This window comes from Artibeus jamaicensis, unplaced genomic scaffold (assembly GCF_021234435.1).
Source record: "Artibeus jamaicensis isolate MK-2021 breed Jamaican fruit bat unplaced genomic scaffold, CSHL_Jam_final scaffold_833, whole genome shotgun sequence".
Lineage (NCBI taxonomy): Eukaryota > Metazoa > Chordata > Mammalia > Chiroptera > Phyllostomidae > Artibeus > Artibeus jamaicensis.
The window spans coordinates 15,994,626-16,021,503 of NW_026522056.1; the positions used below are offsets into that span (position 1 = coordinate 15,994,626).

A 26,878-nucleotide genomic window follows, 5' to 3' on the forward strand; every position below is an offset into this window, starting at 1 on the left:
CCGTCATCATGAAAACGGACACGAATCATTTCCAAGTTCTCAATGAGGACCAACATGTTTGGGAGAAAAAAGGCTCAGGTCAGGCAGGATGATGATAAAGCAAATACATGGTGTTGGTCACACACAGAACGACCAACTTCAGAACTCAACCGTGGCGCCAAGCTCATGACCTGAAGCCAAACAGATCCCCCAGCTGATGAGCCCAGAGGACGTAACATCCTTGGGGGTCCAAAGGAAGGCGGAGAAGAACAAGGAGGGTTTTGTAGCCTGGCCCCAGCTCCCTGGGGCACTGAAACCAGGTCCAGTCCCCGCGGTGGATGTGACAGCGGGAAACCACTGCCACTCGTTTAACCCTGTCACGCTCTACAAACGACCTCTGTGAATGAGACAAGAAAGGGCCAGGACTAACAGGAAAAGACTCTGTGGATCCCACAATGTGAGGCTTTTACATTTCGTTTTGACTCACTGGAAAAACTGACCAGAACTCAAAAAGTATTATGGACTTTCAGATTCTTGAGGGTTTGGTGGCAAGTGGGGGGGTGAACAACTCAGAAACGAGAATGTCAAATATGCAGTTTTAAATAGCCAGCAGGGAAATATGACTCTCCGCACACAGGACCATGGCAGGAGACAGACTGCCTGACTTCTGAGTACTGACCAACAGCCATGGCATGGTGCTGTTTATAGCTCTAGGAAAGGTGAAACTAAAACGCGGGGCCAAATTTGTATTTCCATACAGTTAAGTATACGGTGTCACGGCTATAAGTGTGCATAATACCCGCTTTGTCGGGGGCGCAGAGCCCAGCAGCGGAATGTGCAAAGAACACATTACGATCTCTACCGAGAATCTGAAGCATGTGGGGATAAACCGGTCAATACTTATTTCTGTCATTCAGAACAAACAACTTCTGTATTTAGCAAGGCTCACATAATAACTGCCTTTGAACAGGAGATGCTTTGATGCTGAAGTTAAACTCACTACGAGTCCTGGAGAGGGGAGCCCAGTGACGCTGTTCCGCTGGCTCTCTGGCCACTCTGGCTGCTGCAGAGCACAGCTAATGAAATAGGTTACGTCCCCTTTTTTAGCAAAAACAGTAGCTGTGCAATTGGATAATAAACACTCAGAATAGTAAAAAGACCTAAGTGGAATGCGCTGGGATGTCCAGCTAGAGACATTTCTCTGTTTCGCACCGATAGTAAAAAAGTGACGATAGGCACATAGTAGGTCATACTCATGACCCATCCAGGTCAACAGTTATGCACACCAAGGGCTGTATTTTTGTAAGTAGTTATGGATACCACATCTGGTAAATTTTATCTTCAGGTATATTTTACTCTATGATATCTTAGGCCAGTGAATTCCTTAGATTTATTATTCACCGTGTAAGAGTCTGTGTTGGAAAAAACATAACCTAAAATCTTTAGTACAGGTAGATTTTTGAGTGATGTAAACAGTCACATCAAAATGCTTTCTAAAAACAGAACAGGATTTTAAAGCCATGTACTGTACTTGGAGCAGCATTTTAAAGTCTTCCTTGTAACACCTTATGATCTAAACATTTTCCCTTCCTTCTTTCCAAAACAGGGAAAAGTTTGTCTGGAAAAGGCCAGCCATTGTTTGTTGATGTAACGAGAAGGGTTTGTATGACATTGCTGTAACCTGGAGGCCAAGGAGAGGGGACTGGAAGCTGTTCGCACGAACAATGATGACTTCACTGTCCTAGTCAGTGGGGACGGTAGACCTGTGTACCGTGTGGCTGTGCATTCAAATGACTGAGCCAGTACAGCAACGGATCTGCATCAGATTTTGCATTAAGCTTGAACATTCCTTCATGAAAACTACTCAGATGATTCGGAGGGCCGCAGCTATGGGCAACTGGTGATCGGCAGCTTCATCATGACAATGAGCCCACTCACGTATCACGTCTCGTGCAGAGTTTTTTGGTGAAACCTCCAATCACCCAGGTGACTCAGTCCTCCTACAACCCAGATTTGGCACCCTGCGACTTCTGACTTTTCCCCAAACTAAAAAGGGAAAGGTCATCATCCCAATCACCTTTGAAAGGGAACAGATTTCAGACTGTCAATGAGATTTAGAAAAATACAACGGGGCAGCTGATGGTGACTGTGAGACCTGTGTGAGGTCCCTAGGGGCCTACTTTGCAGGAGACTGAGGCACCTCTTCAGTAAACGTCTCTATTTTTCATATTACATGGCTGGATGCCTCTGGGACAGACCTCCTATGACCTGATACTGCGCGCACATGTACCTATGGTGGGCTATTCCTATCTCTGGGAAGGAGACACCTGCACAAGTCGATGGAAGATGATGCAGTCTCACCCCATCAACTGACCATTCGTCACTGGGAGGGCTGAAAACCCACCAGCCAATCCTGGCCTCAACGAGGCAAAGGGTGACTGCACGGGGAAGGTCAGCTAAGAGATTAGAAGGACAGAACTGTCATATACTCGGTGTAGGGACAGCCTCAGGAACTGACCAAAAATACTTCCAATTACCACTCACAGAGCTGTTTAAACTCTTACCAGCTGAAACCATGCTTGTTAGAAGGTGTGTATTTCTCCAGCAGGGCCGTTAACTTCAGGAGCGAGTACTTCTGCAGCAGGTTCATCTGGGCCACAGACTGGCAGTTAATCTGCAGGGATACGGAGCTCAGGCTCGGCCGATGCGAGCTCTGGAAACTGTGCCACCTCAGCCTGTGCCTGAGAGAGAAGAGCGGGGCCAAGTCAGGGGGTCCATGGCTCTTCCTGGGGAGTCGCGGGGGTGGCAGCGGGCTGCTCAGCTTGGGAGCTGAGAGGATGCACATTGAGAATAACATAACATTTACCATCTTTATTTTATTTACTTATCTTTAAAGGGGAAGGGAAACAAAGAGAGGGAGAGAAACATCAATGTATGGTTGCCTCTTGTGCGTCCCCTGCTAGGAAATGGCCTGCAACCCAGGCATGTGCCCTGACTAGGAATCAAACCGTGATCCTTTGGTTCGCAGGCCCGCACTCAATCCACTGAGCTACACCAGCCAGGGCCATCTTTACTATCTTTAAGTGTACAGTTCAGGGGCGTTAAGTACATTCACGCTATTGTATAACCATCCATAGAACTTACTACATCTTCCCATTAAATGATATCCATTCTTTTGGGATGTTGGGATTTCTCCATCTGCCTCTTTCTTAGGTATTTCCGTGGCTACGAATGCCAGACTTAAAATTACCCTATTTCCCCTACACAACAAGCAGAAGCAGTTCTTTCCTGACTACCCTCTTGCAATCAGGAGAGGGGACAAAAGCTCTTACCTGTTGGACCTTGTCAGGGAGGCCCCCACCCCAGAATCCCTCCTCTCCGGGATGTCAGAGGGCTCTTCGGGTTCATTCAGTGAGTTGCCCGTGCTGTCCAGGTCACTGGGGGTGGCTCGGTCGTTGTCCACATCCAGGTGTATCTGTTTGGGAGAGGACGGGCATGGAGAGATAGAGTCCAGGGCTGAGTCCGAGTCTCCCTCATCCGAGAACTTCTCTGACCACTGGTTGACTATCCTCTGCATCCCATTCACGTGGCAGAGGATGTCATCCAGCTCGGGGAAGATGTCCTCGTTCTCCAGGTCGGCCAGGTCACCTGAGCTGGAATAGAGGATGGAGCCTGGCACGTTGTCATAGATACTCAGGCGGCTGCTCATGGAACTGGAGGAGTTGCGTCTCTTAAGTTCCTTGGGGCTGTCGCTGCTGTTTTCCCTCCTTAGGCTGATGTGGCCAGGGCCATGGAAGCTTCCAGTCCTCCAGTTCACAGAGCTGTTATTCCCTGAGGGAGAGAAACTGCCATTGGAGAGGGCTTTGGGGAAAGTGCCGGGCTTGTGATCTTCTGGGATGTAGAACACCGTGTCCTCTGGGTAGCTCCCCCGGTTTCTGAAGTTCTGTTCCACAACGTTGTTGAATGTCGACTGACTGAAGGGGTCGAAGCCCTCCAAGTACATGCCCACCCGCTTGTTGCAGGCGCTGAGGCTCCGGGTCCTGGTGACAGGGCTGGGCGTGCTGACGGCGCTGCTGGTCTCGGACTGGCTGCTGCTGCTGCTGGTCTGCGTGGAGTTGGAAACGCTCCTCTTTCGTACCAGGGGGACGTTGATGTGGTTGCCATTGAGGGCGGAGATCTCCACGCAGTTCAGCTGCTTCAGCTTCTCCTCATCCATCCCCTCCTGCAGAATGGGCCCGCTGATGACCAGCCCCAGCTTGGAGGGCGCCTTGTGCTTGCCGTGGTGGGAGCCCTTGAGTTTTAAGCTCTCCATGCGTTTCAGCAGACTGCGCGTCTTGGACTTGGCATTTTTCTCGTGGCCTTTCATGCTAAAGCTGAAGCTGGACAGCTCCTTGGGAGAGGGCAGGCTGCAGAAAGAGTCATCGTTGCCTACGAAGTTGACAGAGGAGGAGCAGACGCTGATGACGGAGTTAGTCCGGGGTGTCGCGGTGTCCCCGCTGGGGGGCATGTGGGTGGGGAGACTGCCGGTACTGCTGAGGCTGCGGACGGAAGCCACCTCCTGGGGCTCGCTGAGGTCCGTCAGCATGCTTTCATGGCTCGGGGCGCTCTTCAGGCGGGGATCCTCTGGGGACCCAGGGATTGGGTCCTGCTTTGAAGAAAAGACGTCAAACTCTTCAAGTCGGGACCACCGCTTGCTGTCCCTCTGGAAAGTCCACTTGCCACTTATTGCACAAGGCTCATCCTCATCTGAATCCTCACTCTGAAAAGACAGAATAAAGCCATTCATCCCTGGGACAGGGTTTAGGAGACAGCTTATAATACACTATCAGGGGCGATTCCCTCTCCCCTCCTTATTTCTTTATTTCATCACTTAAAAAAGAGAAACAACTATGCATGTGAAGAATGTAACAGGAAAAAGCCTCACTAAGTATTCCAAGTTAATGAGAGTTATTTTATGGAAACTCTGGGATCCATAGGCTGTTCTTTAATTGCTCGCAGAGGAGACAGTAGAAATCTGCGAAAATTCCAGGCATGCAAAGTATTTTGAACTGGAGGCAGGAGCGGGTAGGACTGCCTCCGCTCTGCCTCCAGTTTTGCTGTCTGTTGATAGCGTGTGTTTATGTTCCCTTTCGCAATTAAAAGGGTAGTTTTCAAACACTAAGAAGAGCGGTAACTGAAGTCCTCAGCCGCCCCACGCATTCACAAGCTCTCCAAACTGACTGGCAGAGACGCCCAGCAAGGTAAGCAGTCACACGTCTTCAGTCCGGTACTTTTCACTCTCTTACCTGCTCTTTCCGTTCCTCCCCCCACCAGACACGCGGCACAGAGCAAACAACGCACAAGTGTCCTGTGAGGTTTCAACCTCAGACCCCCTTCAGGCAATTTCACAAGCTTCCCAAATACCCAGCCTTGACAACAGGCAACGTGCACCAAAGCTAGGTAAGATCTTTGCTGATGATACTTGATTTACGGGCAGGACTCAGGGTTATGGTGTAACACAAGCTATTGCCCCTGAGCCTTTCAGAAGGAATGCCAAAAGGCAGGCATGACTCAGTATGTCTATCTTCCCCACCGGTGTGGGAAATGCCACAAGGCCCAAGAGTCACAGGACAGTGAGTCCAGAGCATTAAACGCTGACTTGCAGCCTCATCTGCACAGCTCAGTGGGCTTTGAGGCTCCAGTTCACTGGTCTAAAAGGTTTAACTTCCCCAACAAGGCAACTTGTTGCAGGGACTCCAGGATAATTAAAACCTGTGCTCTGAACGATCAGTAGTATGTTCTTTGACCAAACTCATTCCTGTTTACTCTAATTTGTGACACTCACTCCCAGTACTACGCCCACCTCTTCTCTTAAGATCTCATAAAAGGTCCTCACATTTCATACATAGAGGGAAAGACCATCTGATTCAGTCATGTGTCACCACGTGACTAGAATGCGTAGGACTTCCTGCCCTCCCTTGTCTCCCAGTTCCTTTCCTCCCTTCACTCCAGTCTCTGCAGCTTTGAAACATACTCAACTGTTATGTATGGGAACTAGCAGTAATTTCTGTGGGGAGCAATGCTACGTCTACTACTATGCCTTAAGCCCCACCCCCTTTTTTAGCCCCACCCCTTTAATATGGAGTAGCCTCAACTACCTGAGGCGACACTGAGTTAAGGAGGCAAAACAGGCAATCTGTTTAGATAAAAAAACAGGAAAACTCACCGATACAGAGAAGAGACTGGTGATTGCCAGAGGTGGGGGGTTGGGTTAAATGGGTGAAGAGGGTAAAAAGGCATGAACTTCTCACTATAAAGTAAGTCCTGGGCATGTAGTTACAGCATGGTGACTATAGCTAATAATAGTGTATCACACATTTGAAAGTTGCTAAAAGAGCAGATCTTAAAGTTCTCATCCCAAGAAACAAAATTTGCAACTACGCGTGGTGACAGATGTTTAACTAGACTTACAAGGGGGGACCCAAAAAGCCCGGAGTTTACTTATTAAGAACTGTGTATCTATTCTTACATGTTTAAACTCCAGTCACCTTCAAAGTGCTCTCCATTTGATGCAATACTCAAAACAGGTTTTAAGCTCATCGATTTTGATACCTTTTAGTGCTTCTGCTGCTTTCTGTTTCACCTCTTTCACATGGGCAAAATGTTTCCCTTTGAGGGCTTTTTTCATCGGGGAAACAAAAAACAGTCACTTGGGCACGATGGGGTGAATAGGGAGGGTGGAGCACAGGGATCATGCCACTTTTGGTTAAAAACCGAACACTCGGCATGGTGTGGCAGGTGTGCTCATAAATCAGCCACCGTGAGATGGGCAAACATGTTGAAAAGAATTAAAAAAAAAAAATCGCTGATGCCGAATGCAGCCTCTCACAACAACTCCAGCTGGCACACTGATACAGATGGGTTCCTAGAACACTCACCTAGCAGGGAAAGCCTGTACTACAAGGGGACCACCTTCCAGAAGGTAATTCTGTTTTGGGGGGCATCCCCCTTGTATTGTGGAGATCATTATGTGATATGTACAAATATCCAATCGTTATATTGTGCACCTGAAACTGATATGTTATATGTCAATTGCATCTCAAATAAAAAAAATACAGTAGGAAAAACAATTTATGGGCTGCCTGCAGCTATTGGTCTCAACTACATTAAGACTACAGAATCTTTGGTAAACTCAACTGATTTATAATATTAAAAATGTCAGTTTTTAGAGAACAAGGAAGTACGAGTTTGAAAGCAAAACCTACTACAGAACACATCACTGAGTTTCCGGTCGGCCCTTTTCCTCCCGCTGTCCATCCCATATACTCACTCTCTTCCGATGAGGACTGACTTCCAGTTTCATCACCGCACATTTGTTTAAAGTATTCAGACGCCTACAGAGCAAAGAAATAACATTAGCAAACACAGGACACTGCTGACGGGAGGATAAATATTTTTCTCCAAACGGTTGATGTGTTTAATGAGTTTCTTTGACTCCATTACTATCTATCATTTAGAACAGTATTAGAAACTTTTAAAAAAGTTGAGTAGCTTAAAAATACCTCTAAATATTTTTTAATTCTTTTCATTAAAATTTTATTGTACCATTATAGTAAAATTGTACAATGAGATATATGGTATTGGGTTGGACAAAAAGTTTGTCTGGTTTTTTTCCCATAAGATGGTTCTAGTAGCTCTTAGTTGTCTTTCCATTCATTCGAAACCATTTTGTTAGTCTGTATGGTGAGAGCTGTCCTATCAGTGTGCATTTTAAATGATCAAAATGGGTGAATTTTTGTATAGCCATTTTAATACTGAAGGTGGAAGAAATACTCAATGCTTTATTGTTTCAAGAGAGGTGAAAATGCAACTGAAACGCAGTAAAAACGAAAGGAAGAACAAAGGATTTGTGCAGTGTGAGAAGTTGCTGTGACCCACCAAACCGGTCAGGAGAGATTTGTGAAGCTTCGAGCTAGAGAGGTCTTGGTGGACACTGCTCCACAGTCAGGCAGACCAGCTGAAGTTGACAGTGACCAAAGGGAGACATTAACTGAGAGCAATCAACGTGATACCACGTGGGAGACAGGTGACATCCTCAAAATGCCCGAATCAATAAAAGTATTGGTGAGAATGAAAAATGTGTCTTTTGTTTTATAGAAAAAAAAACCCACATAGGCTTTTTGGCCAACCCAATATTGTCAGGTGCCTCTTGCTCTTCATGGGACGAACACCTCTTGGCCCGGGAGGGGGTGGCACACGGAACCGAGAACCAAGTGCCGGTGGGCGACGTCCACTTGAAACAGCAACGAGGAACCGAGCGGGTCGTTGGTAAAACAAACACCATATTCTGTCTCGAGTCAAAATCCACATATAACAACAAGATAATTTTACTCATCTCTAACAAATAATAACTGTAGGCAGCCTGTTAAAAATTTAGTGAGTTCTTAAAACAAAGATTAGTGAGTTCTTAAAACAAAAGAAGAGCCCTCTTTAACACAGCATTCTTTTTACAACTTCCTGTTTCAGTACCGAATAATGGTTGGTATTCTCAAAGCAACACTGCCAACGATCACTAATGAACTTGTAGACTGAAGCTGCAAGGGTCAAAATCTTACAGAGTTCAAAGGAAGCCCTCAGATCAGATTCTTCTTTGGAACGGGAGTCATATTGTAACTCTGAATGTCAATTTAGACTTAAGTGAAATTTCATTTCACAAGTGAAGTTAAATTTCATTTCATTTCAATGAAAATGAAATACTTAGAAAAACCCTGTCACTAATATATAATGAAATAGCTGCAGAAAGAAAGTCTTTACTTTCTGATATAACTGATTCGCAAAAGTGGCAAGGGTAGCCCATCAGGCCCGAATTCTGACGTCTTCCAGATGGTCAGCACTTTTGTCTTCCTCAAACGAACCTTTCTCCCTCCCTTCCCCTCTAAAAATGAGTAAATAAAATCTTAAAAAAAAAAAGAAAAGAAAAGGAACGAATCTGCAGTTTTACACCATCAGTCTTCTGGGTTTTCCTACAATTGCCATTCTTCTGTTTTCATAGAATTACAGCATTTAATTCACTGACCACAAGACCTTTTCAAGGCTTTACTGTTTCAAGTCCTGCCCTTGCGACTTGTCTAACAATTCTGACACGCAGGAGGATAGAAAGTTTTTTTGCCTGCTGATAAAGACTGCCTTTGATTTCACAGATTACATGGTAGCCTGTTTAGAGAATAAACAAAGATAACCCAGAGCACCTATGATCAGAAAAATTCTCTCTGTTGATAGGAAGAGAAAGAAAACAAGTAACTAAGAAAAAGTCCACAGACTTTCAAATGAGTGGCTGTAAGGTCCCTCCCTCTCCAGGGGCATCACTACTTAAAGGACTTATACCCACAGTGCTTTAGTTCTCAATGTTTTCAAGGTTTAAAGAATCTGCACTGGTTACAGCTAGTCTCAGGCCTGGGTTTCATTAATCACACCTGGAACCAAACACCCACTTGACTTCATTTGGACTTTAATGGTTGAGTGGTGTTTATAACCCAGTTTACTGGGCATGGAGGCCTATGAGGGTGTCGGAAGGGCTTACTTCACAAACTCTAGGATCGAGTCAAAGAAAAAAGACCCAGGAGGCCAGTTTTATAAAGGTCAACACGATCTTTTTCTTTTGGTAGTGCCAAACTAATGGCCTTTCAATTTCGAAGCCTGAAAGTTACCCCCTGGGGTTTGTGTGGGATTCATCTGCCTCTGTGCTCATGACCTCCAAACACGCCCACTGGTGGGAGGGACGGTACCTCCTTAGAGATAATAGTTCCAGCTACAGCAGTCGGGGGCTCATTCTGGGTCAGGCGCTATGCCTGTATCTCATATGTATCATTTCACCTCGGTCCTCACCACAACCCTGAAGTACAGATATTGTTATTGGGCTTCTTTTTATAGATAACAAAATGGGGGCCCAAAGGTCACCGATCTCATCCAAAGCCACAGGACTAAAACCTGGTGGCTCTGGCACTCAAAGGCAGTATCTTCTTCATTCCTTTCTAAAATAAATATGAACCATAGGAATATATGGGAGCAGCTAATGTCCTAAGTGTGAGTCTGCAAAGGAGTGGCAGAACACTGGTATCACACCATCTGCCCCGAAGCAGGTTGTTCCCACCCCCAGGGCCCTCCCAGGGCTGGGCTGCACAGGAATGTGTCAGTCTTATCTCTTGGGGGAGGGAGTTGAGGGGTGGGCCATCAAACGTTGGGGAGCTCTACTGCCGGGAGCTTTAAGCGCCCTGATAAAAGCAGAGTAGACGGGCGAACAGGCCTCCCACTCAAAAAGGGAACAGGGGAAGAGTGCAAGAGAAGAGTGAGAAAAGAAAAAGCAACAATTTTCGGAAGACCTGACAAATAAAAGTTGTTCCAACTCTTTTGGAATTAGTGCAATTACTTGAACAAACTACCTGCTTCCCTCTTAATAGACCGGAAATAGTAACAAAGTTACAATCGACTAGATGGCAGGCTGCTCTGCAAGGCTTAGGTATTTAGAACATTATAGTAACGAGTATTTATTTATCATTGTTTGATTGTCTTATTTATGCGATTCTTTGCAGTATTGACAGGAGGAGTCAGTTGTAACTCCACAGGAAAACAGCAATGTGGAGTATTTTTCAGAAGCTAGAGAGAGAGAGAGAGAAAGAACCTCTCACAAGATGTATTCCAGTAAGCAGGTCACAGTTTGGGCATTGCCTGCGTGGGCTTCAGGACAAGCCAATCACTCTCTCAATGTTAATACTGAATGTGACTCTCATAAACTTGGCTTTACCACTGGGATTGGATTAGGCAGCAAAGCTAAGAAGACTGGGACAAAAGCCAACCTCTCCAAGGAAACCAGCAGGTAAATCTCTCACCAGCATGAGTGCAAGAATGTCAGCCACTACTCCAAATCCAAAAATCAGAGTAGTTCCCTAATTATAGTTTTGGTCATTACCAAACTTTATATTTAAGAGAAAATCATCATCATTCTCAAGAAAACTTTAAGTCTTCCAGTCTTGTGTCCTAACTAGACTATGTTAATAAATCAGTTCCTACCAGATTTTTGACCAAGGAGCTGTAAGATCTGCACATGTTAAGTGTACAAATGTTTATAATGACCTTTAAACAGGGCACCGGTGCGTGCACGGGAGCACCTGTAACATCTGTGTGTGTGTGTGTCTGTGTTGGGAGCCTGGTGGCAGGAAAGGAAAATCATGGAAGAATTATTTTACTTAAAGTAAATTTAAAAATGTCTTAAAGCAAAAATATTAAATACTCAATCTTTGATTAAAGCAAAACTTCAACTGAGTTTCTGTAGCGATATGAGCATCTGTATTTAAAATCAACTGCTCAAAACACTGCAACAAGACAAAGTTTCAAACCACACTCCAGATCCACTGTCTGCTGGCCCCCGAATGCCATGGGCAGAGAAGGACTCAGTAGAGGCCAGCAGCAAATGAATGGAGACAGCACCATCAGCAGTAAAAGCAGCACCTCCAGCTACCAGGCCGACGGCCCAGAACCTGTTGGCATTTCAAAGGATGGTGCTCCCACCTTTTTTCCTGTGTAGGCCTCTCCTAAGCACAGTCATTTTCCATGAAAAAGTCTATTTCTGTGAACATGCAAACAGGAGCCCTTGGTTTTCCATTACAAACAAGTCGATGACTGTCACTGTGAATTCTGGAGATGTGTATGCATATATTTTAAAGAAAACCCAATCTCAAGCCTTTCCCCATGTGCTCAGATTTAAAGCACACCGACAGCCCCACGGCACTCCCTTCTCACACATAAGCTGTGAGATACTATTTCACGCCTCAGAGACAACCCAAGCCTGGTCAGAGAATGCTGCTGAATCCAAACACACATCAAGCACTAGCTGTTTTTGGCTTTTCACAAAACACCCAGGAGCATCGATTTCTCCCTTTCAAAGGGAGGTCGCCTCTCCGCAGTGAGCGCGCCAGTGGAAATCACACAGTACTGAGGATACCCTGCCCCTCAGTGCCGGGAAACTAAATTTCAAACGAATATTTCCTTTAAAAATAAGTATTCAAGAATCTCATCGGGACCTTTTGGGCTGCAATGCTGCAATGCTATTTTCTTGTGACCTACGAATTCCTATGCCGTTGCTGCTGGTCGGGGGCCCGCTCACTAAGTGGCTTCACATGCATGAAATGGATGATGTGATGCAATGCATAAATATTTTCCAGGACACGTCGTAGGAGTGGCCTCATTTCTACGTGTTATCACCAATGATGGATTGAAACTAAATCAATTCTGCCGCACAGCTAAGCACGGAAACATTTAAAAAATGTCTGCAGTAGCTCATATTCCAGATGCTGCCTGCTTCCTCCCTCGACTGCACGCATTTTCATTCCAGAGGACACAGCTCTGACATTACGCACTGCAGCTCAAGGTTTGGGACTGGGTTCCTTTCAGAAAATGTGCACGAGCCCTGGACATTTCCAAGCGCTCAATGGCTTGGATCTGAAAAGTGACAATGTTTCTGTGGTTAATTAGGGCATTTTTTTCTCTTTCTTAAACCAAGAGAAGTAGTCCATTCCATCTTCCATTCGAAACATCCTACCGATTCTTCCCTAAAACCACTGCTTAAGTTAGCTGCCTCAATAAACACTGTATTATGTAAGAAAGGCAAAAAAAAAAAAAATAGTACTTTCACAGTATTATTTTTCCACTGCTTTCTTTGCTAAAAAAGTGGAAATAAATGCTGGATATGTCCTTCTATCTTAGTAATGTTTTTCAAAGTTAAATACTGAAATTAAAAGGAATTTACTTTAATTTTATAATCAAATCAGCATGTGAATTTTGTCCATGTATAAATTTTTTCCCAGAATCCAGCTTTTACAGTTTTATAGATTTTGAGAAGAATGAAGAAGGGTGAATGGCTTAAAATGAGCGAAACGTCATGAGGGTTGAAAGGATGATCAGGATCCCGTCACTGTTTGCTACACGTTGGACTACGTGTGCTGCGGTGAAACAGGCCCAACAGCATCGTGAGCAGGGGCGACCGGCAGTTTGACGCGGTTCAGGTTAGTGCTCATTGGCTACCTGACCGCTGTTCCTGAACAGCCCAGCTGAGCTACTGAGCTACTTTACTGCCTTATTTGATACTATTGTTACTGTTTTGCACCTGGATAAGCAGAACAGGTTCAGAGAAGCTTTTCTGGAATTCAAGCAATGTTCCCTCCTGACTCTGGTACGTCACGGCCCCCTCCCCCAATTTATCCCTCTGAATGTGTCATTTCCATCCAGTTGGACGGCAGCTTTGGCTCTGTTAGGGTACCTGGCTGGGCAAGGGCAGTCAAGCCCACTGGCTTTTCAAAAATCCTGTTCCAGGTTTCTGAACCATCTGGGGTTAACTGCCTGAGCAGTTCTATAGTATCGAGTATGCAGTGGTATTTGAGTACCTCCTAGGACAGTGTTATTATAATAGTAAATAATAGAATTTTTTAATTATCTTAATTAAAAGGCCAATGATGTATAATGAAGTAAATCACTATACCCATTTGCTAATCAAAGACCTAACATCATTAGAACAAAAGCAAGCAAATACCATCTTGGCAATAAGCCCAGTGTTTTTTTTTTTAAAAACAAAAAACTAAACTAAACTAAAATGCTGGAAACATGTCCACTTACCTGCACAAAGCCTCAATGGCATCTCTGTCCAAAAAGTCATGCTCTCTCTTGACCAAGGAAATATCGATAGGGAACAGGAGGTCTGAAAAGACAAATCCACAGAAAAATAAAAACAAATGCATTTACCGAGCACCCCAGGTTCCTGCCCAACTAATCCAGTTTAGCAAGGAGTGGGTGGGGGGCACTGAATATTCCAAAGTGCTATTGAATTCCTACTGTGTGCAGAACAAACACCTCATTCCCTAGCTATCAAGTGCTCTGGGAGAGAACAAAGCAATTTAAGATAATTCTGATTAGCATCCTAAAGGAGCTTAGAATCTGAAGTAGTTTGAAGATTAAAGTATCTCTTCTGGCCAGAGTTAAGTGGTTCAAAACCCTCTTCTACCTTTAAACAAATCAGCAGGCCACAGACCCATGCTATAAATTATAATTTAACAAGAAGGATGATCCCTTTTCATGTGGTTGGGTTTTTCTTTTTTTTTTTTTCCCCCCATGTGTGTTTTTGTTCACATTTGACCAGGAAGAGGTCACGGAAAACTGGGCCAAGGCAAGATGTCAAGAGCAAGGGCAAGTGGTGGTAAACCCAATCTATTTGCATAACATCAAAAGCCAGAGAATTCAGGATGTGCTATTTTTAAACACATCTTAGCACTTCCATTTGGCTTTTTAGGAGTTTAAAGAACTCCCCCTAAAACAGAAGGCCAGTAGAACAACAGAATCCCATATCCCTTAATCTGTAGAAGAGTTCAACACTCAGAATACTGAGTTCCATCAGAACTGAAAAGCAGAGTCAACTCAATGAAGAATTCATTTTCCTACTCCTTGTTGAAAAATCCTCCTTGAAAAGTCCAAGGAGGGAAGGGGAAAGAGAAGCAAGCACCGATTTACGACAGCTCTTGAAACACCAGGAGATAAAAGCATGTTACTCTTCTTCAGAGATCCAGCTATTAGGGGAAATGCGTCAATAAGTAATTAATTTTCTGGCGATAACACTTAAAAGTACCTTCTCTGTTTTACAATGTTGAAAAACAACACAATGAGTGTTAGAGTTGATTCTGTTTTTCTGAGGGCTAGATTTCGATTACTCATCCTGTTCTCTGAATGAGAACATAAGAAAACCAATGAAGGAGATACAGCCCAAGGATTTATGAAGAAACAGATGAAATTTAGTATCGCAGGTTTATATCTTGTCATTACACTACAGACCAAGTCTCTTAGGCAAATGATCGATGGCACCAATACAGTGGAAATAAGAACTTACAGTGAACGTGAACTCTTAGTAAACACAAGCAAGGCACACTGCAAAGCTGTTTAAGGATTGTGCCTTTGAATTTCATTGTTAAGACATCAATGACTCTATTAAATAACGGCGCTGACATTAAAGAATATATTTTGAATAATTCCAGAGAATAACATCAGATCTACGAATGTAAATTTAAAAACTCACAAGCCTGTTTATGTTAGACAGCAACTATGCTATTTGAGCAGTTCCTAACTTCATTTGCCCAGGGCTGTATTTTAGATTACCTTCACGATTCAAATTAATTTTAAAATTCTGTTTTAACAAAAATTCTAGGGTCAGTAGGGGTTAAAAGCAAGACAGGAGTGACATAATTAAATCAATAATCTTCTCTTTTTGCCTAAACTCCTTCCTAAAAGATGACGGTTTTTTTCAACGTATAGAAGAAGTTCTCAGAGTTCTTCAGTTTAAGATTTAAACTTCCAGCTTGGATTTAAAGGCAGGAAGTAAAACCTGCCAAGGACCAAAATAAAGCTGAACAGGAAGACAAGGAATGTGCGGGCTGCTGTGCAGAGTATGTGTGTGCTACAGACCCTGCACGGAGTGGCAGGAGGAAGGGGGAAATGACAGCCCAGAACAACATACCTCCAAAGGAGGCTTAGGCTTCCACAGGACCGGTAAACACAAAGGGACCCCGAAATGTAACCTGGCAAATGCAGTCTGCATTTGGGGATCTGCGAAGACCTTAAGACAGGGACTGGCACTGGGTGTCAGCAAACACACCCATCACAAGAAAGTGCTGTTTGGCAGCAAATCAACACCAAAAATGGACATAATTGAAGGAAATTTCATTTCTAAACAGGAGAACAAAAGGAACAAAGGACAGGCCTGTCTGTGACCGCCGCTGCGAATGCAATTATCTCCACCATCTCCAGTAGAGCTGTGAATTGGAAATCCAACAGACTGCTGGCCCCTCCCCGCAAGTCCTGCTGGAGGACCGAGATATTCTCTGGGTTGATAGGTAAAGATAAGCACCGCCTTCATAATAAACATGCAGGTTAACCAAATACCGTAGAAAAAGAGAAAAGAAGAAAGTAATTGGAGATACTCTCTGACATGGAGCGGCGGTGAAATATTTTTCCCAGTCCAACATTAAAATAATTCTGAATCCATGTTCATGAGAAATCATACATTCAATCTGGGCTACAGTAAGGAAGACCAGATATTGTAAATTTGGTAGTGAATTAATTTGGCTGCGTGGGCGAGGGGAAGAACGCTATCTCTGGTCCCTGACTGACGTGCTCCTGGGGGGGTACCTCCACCCCAAACCCATGTTCCTCTTCCAGGCAACCTGCTGATCATGCCTAGCACTTTCAAACTTACACACTTTATTCACTCTTAGCCTGGGTTTGTGCAATTCTGCTCATGTATTAAAGAAGGTCAGTAGCGAGCCCTACTCCAATGGAGAGGCCACTGCCATTGGTACAGGAAGCAGTTTGCTTGTTCTATTACCCTAGGAGAGAAGAACTAAAAACACATTTTAAAATCAGTTTTTTAAAAACGATCTATTTCTTTTTAGAGAGGGGGAAATGAGAGAGGAACAGAGGGAGAGAAACCTCCGTGTGAGAGAGAAACATGGATGGGTTGGCTCTCATACAACCCCCAACCCAGGACCCAGTTGGCAACCCAGGTATCTGCCCTGGTCAGGGATGAAAACGGCGACTCTTTTACTTGGTGGAATGACACCCAACCAACTCAGCCACGCTGGTCAGGGCTAAAGTCACCATGTATCGTGAGAAAAGTGAACATCCTGATGAAAAAAATTCAAGTGCCATCATTTCAACTGGATCTTTTAGATATTGTGTGACACACTGGGCTGTCTCATATAGTATCTCCTTCCTTCTTAACTGATGAAAAAGATGTAGTTTGAAATGTAAATCAACCAAAGTTATGTTTGCTTTTTGAAATTTTGACAGTCCTTTAGAGTTGTTCTTTGAGGCTTAAACCGTCTGGTTTTATACGATGTGTAGCATTCACCTTGTTGGTGCAGAATTCATACTAGCTGCTCGGTCACTTGAATGGACCTCTGGGTGGGTGAGAAGTGAATGAATGAAGAGACACCTGGTGTGGTCATCTGGGTGACATTAAGGGAACCGAGAATGCTCAATCTGGAAGAAGCACTGAACTGAAAGTCATTTAATTTACTCTCAATTTGGGGTCACTTTTCACCCAACCTTTGCCTGAAAATTATTCCTAAAATGGAGTTCACTAGTTCACAACTATACATTATGTTTAAATGATTTGATATAGAGTATCATACAGTTCTCATTTATTTTTTTGTTTCCATTCGATTTACATTTTTCTTTGTTTTTCTTTCTTTTTTAAAACTTTTGTTGAAGTGCAGCACAGCCCTCACTTAAACAGCCCATTCCTGTCACCGCGTGACTGCACTGTCCCCCTGCAGGGCAGGCAGAGGCTGAGTGAAGGCTGGAGACTGGGGGTGTCCCTCACCCTTGCCCCCAGCACCCCAGCAATCCCCAGGGCCCTGCTGAGGAAATGAAGGAGTGAAACTTCATCCTAGACCCTAATCATTCTTTCAAAAGGCCCATTTTTGTTCATTACAAAATCGAATGCCACAGAAGAAATAATATTCATCAAATGACAATCCAAAAAAAGTGAAGAGCCTAATTACAAACTGCAACACTGGAGCAGTGGAGGCTTACCACTCGCAATAAAGAACTCCTTCAAATCATGAAGAGAAGCATAATCAACTCTGGGAAAATGTGCAACAGGTTTTACAGAAGAGCAAACAGATACAACCAGATGACATAAAGAAATATGCATCATATCATTAATCATTAGGGCAATGGAAGTCAAACTCTGTAAGATATCATGTCATAGCCCTTTGATTGGTAAAAATTAAAGTCTGATATATCAAGCAGTGAGAATACGTGTAGGAGTGAAAACCAGTACATTTTTTTAAAACCTGCACTATAAAAGTGAATATACATATTCTCTATTACCCAGTAACCCTACTACAAGCCAGCAGCGGGCATACATGCAAGATCAGTTACTGCCCATGGACCACAAAAGCACAAGAATGTTCAAAACAGCACAGTTTATGCACACAAAGCAGAAAACCCAAAGGCTCCCCAGTGCGTGTATATGAATGAACTGTGTTGCATCCCTGCAATGAAGTATTTATTACACAGCAGTCGAAGCAGAAGCAGGGGGCACACAGAATGGAGAAATCGCAATATAAGAAGTGAAAGTATTAAATCCTACAAGATTACGTAGAGCACAATAGCCTTTTTATAGAGGAAAAATAAGTTTAGAAAAAGGTATTTTAGGAAAATGCAATAAAACTACCTAACACGAAAGCAAGAACCTGGTAAGGAGAGGTTTCAGGATGATGGCAACTTCAGGTGTGGGGGCAACAGAGGGACCTCTTGGGGGACATGTGGGTGTTTTTATCAAGGTCCTAGCTTTTGTTTTGAGTGGTGGGGGTCTTAGGTGCTTGCTATGTTGTTATTTTAATGAATGAAATAGTTCAGTATATAATAAAATACAGTATCTGAAAATAAACCATAGATCCATAATAACTTTGAAGCAAGGATATGATTATGCTAATTAAAAAAGAAACAGTGTTCCCGGCTCACCTTCGTAAAGCTGTGCGTACTGGGGGAAGCCCGTTGCCCGCAGCCAGTCACAAGCTTCTTTGGCTTCAATTTCTGCAATAGAACAGAAGACAAAATTGTCAGTCATGTGTATCTTCGCATGCTTCTTTTTCCTTAATAAACTGATTTTGTTATATAAGCAGTACACGGATGTCTGTTGGTCCCAAATAAGCCAAAAAAAAAAAAAAGAAAGAAAGAAAAGAAAACCCCTTCATTCAAATGGTTTAAAATTTGGTGCATTTTTTTACATTTTAAAAATGCACATAATTACTGTCTTTCCTTTAAAAAAAAATGAGGGATCTTGGTGCTTAGACCCAGCAGTCAGTCACTCTGTGCTGCGTCTATGTTCTGGTTAGAAATGATGGTGAAGATGGGGCATATGAGAAAGCTGAGGGATTATATAAAGCAGCTGCAGCCTGGCTGGCCTAACTTGGTTTCCTTTTCATATCAACAGAAGGCCACCAAGTAAGCCTGACCCCCCCACCCCCGGAAGGGAACTAGCCTGACCCGAAGAACAGGCCTCCAGCCACCTGACGGGGGTGGGGGGGGGGGGCATGTCGAAGCCCCAGGCACTAGGGCCAGATGGAAGTCCTGGCTGTCAGGTGTGGGGGCATCAAGTCAATCAATGCCACAATTCTGGGAGGCCGAATTGCCTGATAAAGGTTCTTTTCCCCGTGATGAACATCTTGTGGATGGTACTGATAAGCAGAAAGGCCAAGAGTCACTGACACATCTGTTCAAACCCACTCTAGCACGAGGTCACAATCCCATGAAAACTGACTCACAGAGGAGATGAGGGCACATTCATGAGTTTCCCTGTTTGCACAAAGAATATTCTTTCGGTTTCTCTTCCCCCTTTCCTCAGGCCACCAGACTTCTTAGGTATCGGTGAAGGATAGTCACCATTATAAATATCTCAACACTGCTTAATTTATTCCAGATGCAAACCTTCATTTAGCATCTCTCCTCTGAGCCAGATGGGAGCCCACCTTAGGGGAAATATGTATCTTAATTTCGTCTAGTAACTGTAAGGTTTCAAAGCATTTTTTTGGTCTATTATTTCAAGAGATCCTTGGCCTTTAGAGAAAGGTAATTATGAACACTCGAATTCATTACCACAGGTAGGGATGTCCTTATTGAGCAGGCCAAAGAGAAAAACCACCTGCTGTCTTCCGACGAGTTAGTTAACACCCAAACCACACACAGTTACAGCTGCAGAGGAGAAGCAAAAGGTGTGGCAAAGTTGATAGCCACGAATCTTATCACGAAAGCTGCAGCATTAAACACCAGATTCAGGGCTGAACTGGGGATGAAGAATCAAGTGAGATAAACATGTACGAGCCTCGATGTTTGTACTGCATAAAAGAATAAACAGAATTGTCCAGTGTGAATTATCTGTGCTTAACATTTTATTCATACGTTGTCTCAGTAAAAAGTTGAGAAAGCCGTATTTTTTATTTTTTTAAATATTTTATTTATTTGAGGGGAAAGGAAGGGAGAGAAAGAGGGAGAGAAACATTGGTGGGAGAGATGTCAATTGGATGCCTCTCACATGCCCCCAACTGGAGATCTGCCCCACAACCTAGGCATGCGCCCTGACTGGGAATCGAACTGGTGACCTTTTCGTTTGCAAGCCAGCACTCAGTCCACTGAGCCACACCAGCCAGGGCAAGAAAGCTTTAACGAAAATCATAAAATAAACATTTTCTAGAAAAACCATACTGATGGAAAAATATACAAAAGCTCAACATTTTATTTTAAAGAATGAGGAAACTACTTTTCCTCTATCTCTATGGCCCCTGCTGAAAAATAGATAGAGGAAGAAAAAAAGAGTCAAGCGTTTGTTTTGTAAAAAGTATTTTAAAGAACTCACTTTTCTGACTATTTAGAGGTTACTTCTGTTGAACAGACTGTTGGACATTGAACGGTAATAGACTGTTCAAGAAGAAATGTTCTTGCTTTCCTAATTTCTACCTAAGCAGCGGCGGGAACACCAGCTCACGGCGCACACACCACAGCCTCAATCAGACGCGGCCCTACAGCCAGCGCTGCCTCTTGTTCAGCGCGTGGTCCCAGTTTTCTCATTAAAATGGCTTTATGCCAAGAGACACGGAAGCTATAAGAGATTATTTTTCTAAAAAATCCTGACGCTTCTTTATATAATGTCCTCCTTACAAACTACCAGGTATTGTCACATGTATCACTGACCCAAGGGGCCAGTGTGTGGGGACTCCCAGCGCCTGTTGCTGTCCTGTTGTTCTCTTGCCCGTTTTCCACCGCCAAGAAAATGAAATGCCCCAAGATTGGCCTGAAAACTGAGTCCCAATCGTCACTCTTCTTAGGGCCGCTGGTTCGAAAACAACGATGTGAACAGGTGAAGATTTGCTTCTCCAGCAGAAAACTGAGTTAACGGCTCGCAATGGCTAAAAAGCAATACTGTCAAGGACTGCAGAGATCCCGTAATTTTACCTTTCCCAAAACAGATGAGAATCTGTCTTTCTTTTAGATATGAAACCACGGGAAATAGGGGAGCCTGTATCAATTTTACATTGAAATAAATTTTCCCTTTCATTTCACAAGGAATGAACTGACACCCACATCCTAGTCAGCTGGGGAATACCCTTTCTTCACCTCCCTGACTACTCATTACTTTTACTTTTGTTTCTGAACTAAAACTCCAACTCCAGGTTTCCAATTCTCTCCTCCCTCAGAGAATCTATCCAACCCCGGCTCATCAAATTTCCCAAGTTACAGTTCTGATCTTGTCTCTCCCCCACAAAATTCACCGGAACTCCACGGCTTAGAAAATCAAGTCTGAACACCTCCGCGTGGCTTTCAGGGCTCTTCATGTGGCGTCCAGCCTAGTTTTCCAGCTGCCTGTACTCGCTTATACTCCAGCCAAAGTAAACTCGATGCTCATCTTCCCACACGTCTCTGACCACTCTGGCCTGAGATGCTTTCCCATCCGCTCAATGTCAACTTTCACCCATCCTTCAAGGCCCAGCTCAAATGCTGCCTCCTCCGGGCAGTCCTTCCAGATGCCTGCCTCTCCTTCCTTTATCAATGGCTACCTTTTTTTACTGAGTGCTTCCTATGGGCGAGGCACCATCTCAGCACTTAATGCTCATTCATTCATTTACTCTTCATACTGGTTCTAAAACATGGATTACCACTATTACCCCCAAGGTATGCAGATGACGAAGTAAGCAGAGAAATAACTTTTCCTTAAAAATGAGCTTTTGTTACATTTGAATGCCACAGTGGAATAGAGAACTAAGACTCACAGAAATGAACAGGATAGGTTCTATCCTTAAAAACATATACCAACAAACAGCATTCAAAATACCAAAGAAAACTGTGTACGTGTCCTTACTTTGGTCACGAGGACTCCCCCATGCCTGGCTTTTGGAGCCCTCTAACTGGCCATGAGGGCCTGGTTCTTCCCTCGGTGCATGTGAGTGGTGGTGGGAACACTATAAGGACGATTTTTGAAAAACATCCCCCACCAGGCCAAAATGCCGTCAGAAAGTGAAAGCACAATGGCGAGAAAACATCAGTTTTCTACCTGGGTTTTCTCTAGGCAAACGACAGACAAATGTGTTGAGTAGGAAACCGGAAATTTTTACTGGAATCAGCGTTAGTGGCTGGCTGGATTAGATGCCTGAGGTCCAGGACCTTTTTGTGTCTGACTGGGAACCATTAGGCCTTATTTGCACACTTCCTGGCACAGGGGGATGACCCTCTCTTCCCCTCGCCCCTCAACAGTGAGTGAGGCCGAAATTCCCCAAGCCTGTCATCGTTCGTTAAACTCGCTGTTCTTAGGTTGAGCAACAGCGATTGGGCGGAAGCAGGAAGCGATTGATTCCTTGCACCTTCTGTCTGTTATCCTCACAGTGGGTATTTTTAGGCTCCCTGCCTTCTTCAACAACATGCTACCCAAATCAGGACTCAAGGCAAATGCTGCCCAAATTTATTTCTTCAACAAAAGCCCAAGGAACTGGAGGACGAATACAGACAAAGAACTCTGACTTGAATCCTTTTCTCTTTGCAGTGAATAAAAAGACATGCCAAACACACCCAGCTGCCAAAGACTGGTCATCAGGAGCTACCTATGTAAAAGGGATTCTGGCTGGAGCAAGTCGGATAGCAGTATCTATTCATTAATATTTATCAAACCCTAATATTACCTAATCACAGCAAAGATTTTGACTGGCAACTAGAAAAATTCCTCTCCTCACATGTCTTAAAAAAATTCAAAATCTTTGACTCTTTTTAGAATCTTCTGTGCATATTCTGAAAGAAGCCAATGAGGAAGCTTCTGAAAGACCTGCCGGTCCCAGTTCAGTTCCTAAGGCCATCTGGCCTGATAGCATTTGACTCAAATCCACTGTCAGGTATGTTCCGGGACAGGCACGCGTTTAAGTGAAGCCAATGTTCCTTCATTTCCCTCTTCACTCCATGTTTGTTTATCAAACACCTACTAAGTATGTTGCCAGCTGTGCACAGGAACAATCAAAGACGCAGGTTCTTACCCCGAAGCAGGAAGCCAAATGGAAAGGTAATTCACAGTTGAGTACATGGTGTCTGATGACCCTCCACTTAGGGTGAATTGGTTTCCTGAGGGCTATTCTAAGGCCCTTGTGTTCGTTAGGTCCTAAGTGTTAGGTCCCAGGTCCCTGTCCAGGCAGCACCAATGAGTTACTACTTCGTAAGTGAAAGCTGAAGGAAGTCCTAGCGGTGGCCCCTGTGCCCCGGCTCCTCACTGCACTCCGTCCGTCGGCGCATCTCTCTCGGGCTCAGGGATCCAGCTACACTGGCCTCTTCTCATCCACCCTGCTCCCCTTTCCTGCCTTATTTTTCCTTCTCCCAAAACACGTGTTAGGTTTACTTTGTCTTTCCCCTCCGTAAGCTCCAAAAGGGCAAGCTTCTTTGTCTGTCATATTCTCTGGTATATATCCCATGAGCCAACAGTGTGGGAGACATAGTAGTTGCTCAATAATTAAATATGACATCAATAAATATGCCATAAGAAATATATTTTACCTTGTAACCTGGCACATGTATGTATGCAGGTAACGTGTATAAACATATGCACGCGTTCATGTACCAAAACACAGGTGTATGTAGAAGCATATGTAAAACTGAAATGAGTTTCACCAAGTGACCCAGGTGAAATATACACAGCCTTATGGTTTTCCTACTGTATTTGAAAATCTTATTTGTTATCTACCAAAGCAAGCTATTTGAAATGCAATATTTTCGTGCATAGCTTTTCTGTAGGTAGGTAGGAAGGAAGGAAGGAAGGAAGGAAGGAAGGAAGGAAGGAAGGAAGGAAGGAAGGAAGGAAGGAAAATTGGAAGAAAGGGAGGCTGAGAGGAAGGAAGGAAACTAAAGACTTGTGTACAGTACAGAGAATGTATTGGGATGAATATAGGAAAGACCTGTGTGAATTCAGAGGTGGGAGGGGGCTACTTGAGCACATGTTTTTATTTTGCCTTTGTTTTAAGGAGGGTTTTGATCTATGTAGGATTAGATGGCAGAAGATATTCAGAATTCAGAGTAAAGACACAGAATCAGTGAGGTGGATAGATGGGGAAACACAGGTGTTTGGGAAGCAATGGCAAGCAGTCAGATTTACTGTAACACAGAACAGAAAGGGGAGCCATGAAGTGGGAAGCAGGTCATCGCAGAGAGTAGGTAAAAGCATCTCCTTTGCCTGTTCACCCAATGAGCAACCAGCTTGATTTCCTCAGATGTGAAATGGTTTTGCCTCGGAGTATCCCAAACTCTTTCTAATAATCAACCCATCACAAAAAGAGGGCAAAGTATTACCTGGAACAGGTCAGGGAAAAATCCACTGTTCAGCTAAGTGGCTTTATGCAAATAATCTCTCTGGACTTGTTTTCACGTCTGTAAAACCTGGGACTGCCACAGGCTTTGCAGATTCCCTAGGTTTCGGTCTCTGCAATTTCCTTTCTGCTCAGTTCCCCTTCTCACTGATGCCCTTAGGAACAGGTTCCATTTCTACTGCCAGTTTTCCAGCTTTAGTATCAATTTCACCGAGACATTCTTCCCTCAAAACATCGGATCAATCCTAGCTGCTCTAAGTCCCTATTTTGTAACTTCACTGGTTTATTGCTGAAATATCTAATTTTTAAGGGATTCATTTCTTGATTTGTTCCATGAAACCTATGTTCGTATTATAAAGAACTCAAAACCCTACATGTTCCTGCTTATGTGTCTGCAGTCCTTGAACTAAAATTAATCTTTAAAGGAAGAAAAACACTTCAACCCACAGAAAGCCTTTACTTTGCTCACTGACCTTTCATGTTTGTATTTCAGTTAAAACAGCATCCTGGCTTCTACAGGATCGGTGTGCAATGGGTGCTGAAAGGCATCTTGGAGCTCTGCATCCTTTTTCTTTACAAGTGAGGAAGCTGGTTCGGGTTTCAGTGGTTTGCTGAAGGTTCCAGAGCCACCTCGTTCTTGCTCACAGGTCAGAGCGCTTTCTGCACTCACAAAGATCGCCCTCACTTCTAAATCATGGCGCTTTTTTTTTTTTTTAGTTTGAATAGGAACTGGAAGTTTGAGGAGAGTTTTCAAGATTAAAAAAAAAAAAATCTTTCTCCTGCCTTGAGGTTTGGAGGCAGATATGATGCTTTCCAGGAAAGAACATTCCTCGAAATCATATAAAGGGGGAAAGGGACCCATTTTCCCCAATGATGTGATGACGACTTAATAAATAGTTTCGTCTTGAAAGAAGGAAATCGTGGGAGGCCTGCCCTGCAAGCCCGAACCTGGGACCAGGCACGTGACTGGTGACTTGGCGCTCCAGTGAGGCAAAATGAAATCAACCGAAATCCCCTTTGGGGATCGTTCAGCTCAAGCATTTGAAAAATACTGCTTTTAACACAGAAACAAACAAACAAAAAAAGGCAAGTACCTCACATCAAAAAATCTGGGCTGTCGCAAAGGCAGACAGCTCAGTATTAACCTGAGCCCACGTGCACCATGGTTTCGTCAGGCATTCCAGACTTGGGCTAATTCAATTACTCCCAGGAGCAGAAAACATCTCCCAGCAAATCAGAACTGGCACTTAACCAACTGCCCAGCACAAAAGAAGTCCAAATGAAATGAAAATAGACTATTAAGGAGATGGATGTTGCTCATCACATCTTTCTATTTCATTTCAATCTTGGGCAGAATTTAAAAAAAAAAAAAAACAACCCTCCTTTGATTTACACGTGTGCACACACATTTTTATTATTCTGTACCAAATACTTATGCATTTCAAACCATGCATTGCCATGAAAAATTATTTGAAATAGCTTTTAAAATACCAAGCCCTTTAAGATGATAAATGCATAGATTAAGAAGACAATTTCAAGAAAACAATCTAAATAATATACTTGGAGGGCCTTATTTTTCTGAGCCTTTTTTTTTGTAAAGCAAAGTATATATATTAAGATTGTATAATCCACTTCCTTTTAAACTTGTTATGTAAGGCACAGGTGGGAAACACAAGGCCCGTCGGCCGAATCCAGCCCTCCGCCTTGTTTTATCTGGTCTGGAACCTTGTTTCTACCTGGCTGCAACTCCTTGCCCCTTTATAAGTAGTTACCTTACAGTCCTAAAGTTACATTCGACCCTTTGAAGGGAACCGTGAGGCTGATGCGGACCCTGTGAACATGAGTCTGACACCGCTGCTTTAAGTCAAAATACCTAGTTACCCAAAGTAACTCCTACCATCATCTCCATGATCAAGGATGGGCAGGCGTATCAGTTCTCTCTCTTAACACGTTAGCAACACTTACTCCGCTAAGCTCCCCATGCACCCACCCCCTATCTCTGGCTTTTGCCCTAAAGTCTACGGTGCTATTGCACAGGAAACATGCAAACTTCACAAAACACCCTCAATAAAGGGAATAGTGAAGAATTCTAAAAACAAACAAACAAAAAAACCCTGTTCATCCATACTTTAGTTAATTCTGACAAAGAGGAAAAAGAAAATCAAGAGTCAAATAAAAACTCAAGTTGCCTTATCAAAGACGAGTGAAAATAAACACTTGGCAGTTATTCGTCAGGTGAGGCTCTCTCTAGCCATTCCTACATCCGACCTCACGCCGGGAACACTGTTCACTTTGACTCTCCAAGTTTGTGCCCAGAAAGTACTTAAAAGGTATTACTGTCTTTTCAGTGATCTAAAGCACTGTTTTCATCAAAACTGCTTAAAGCCCCACCCCCCACCAACACATACAGTCTAATGGTGAAATTCTGATTCAGGCACCTCTTTCTCACTTAGGAACATTCCTGGTTTTATAACTGATATGTGTTTCCT

At 43.7% G+C, this 26,878-nt stretch overlaps 1 protein-coding gene across 6 annotated transcripts in view; it reads right to left on the reverse strand.

The window, feature by feature from the left end:
• DLC1 (DLC1 Rho GTPase activating protein) overlaps window positions 1–26,878 on the reverse strand; it is a 345,300-nt gene that overhangs the window by 10,811 nt on the left and 307,611 nt on the right. For 5 of the 6 annotated variants that reach the window (XM_037128754.2, XM_037128753.2, XM_037128758.2 and 2 more), the window contains 5 exons: window positions 18,523–18,594; window positions 13,624–13,705; window positions 7,289–7,352; window positions 3,312–4,738; window positions 2,544–2,720 (listed from right to left, as the gene is read on the reverse strand). In XM_037128754.2, coding sequence (XP_036984649.2) covers window positions 2,544–2,720; window positions 3,312–4,738; window positions 7,289–7,352; window positions 13,624–13,705; window positions 18,523–18,594 — 1,822 coding nt within the window. Of the gene's footprint in view, window positions 1–2,543; window positions 2,721–3,311; window positions 4,739–7,288; window positions 7,353–13,623; window positions 13,706–18,522; window positions 18,595–24,862; window positions 24,960–26,878 lie in introns of those variants that run through there. The other variant, XM_037128760.2, reaches the window with a different exon arrangement.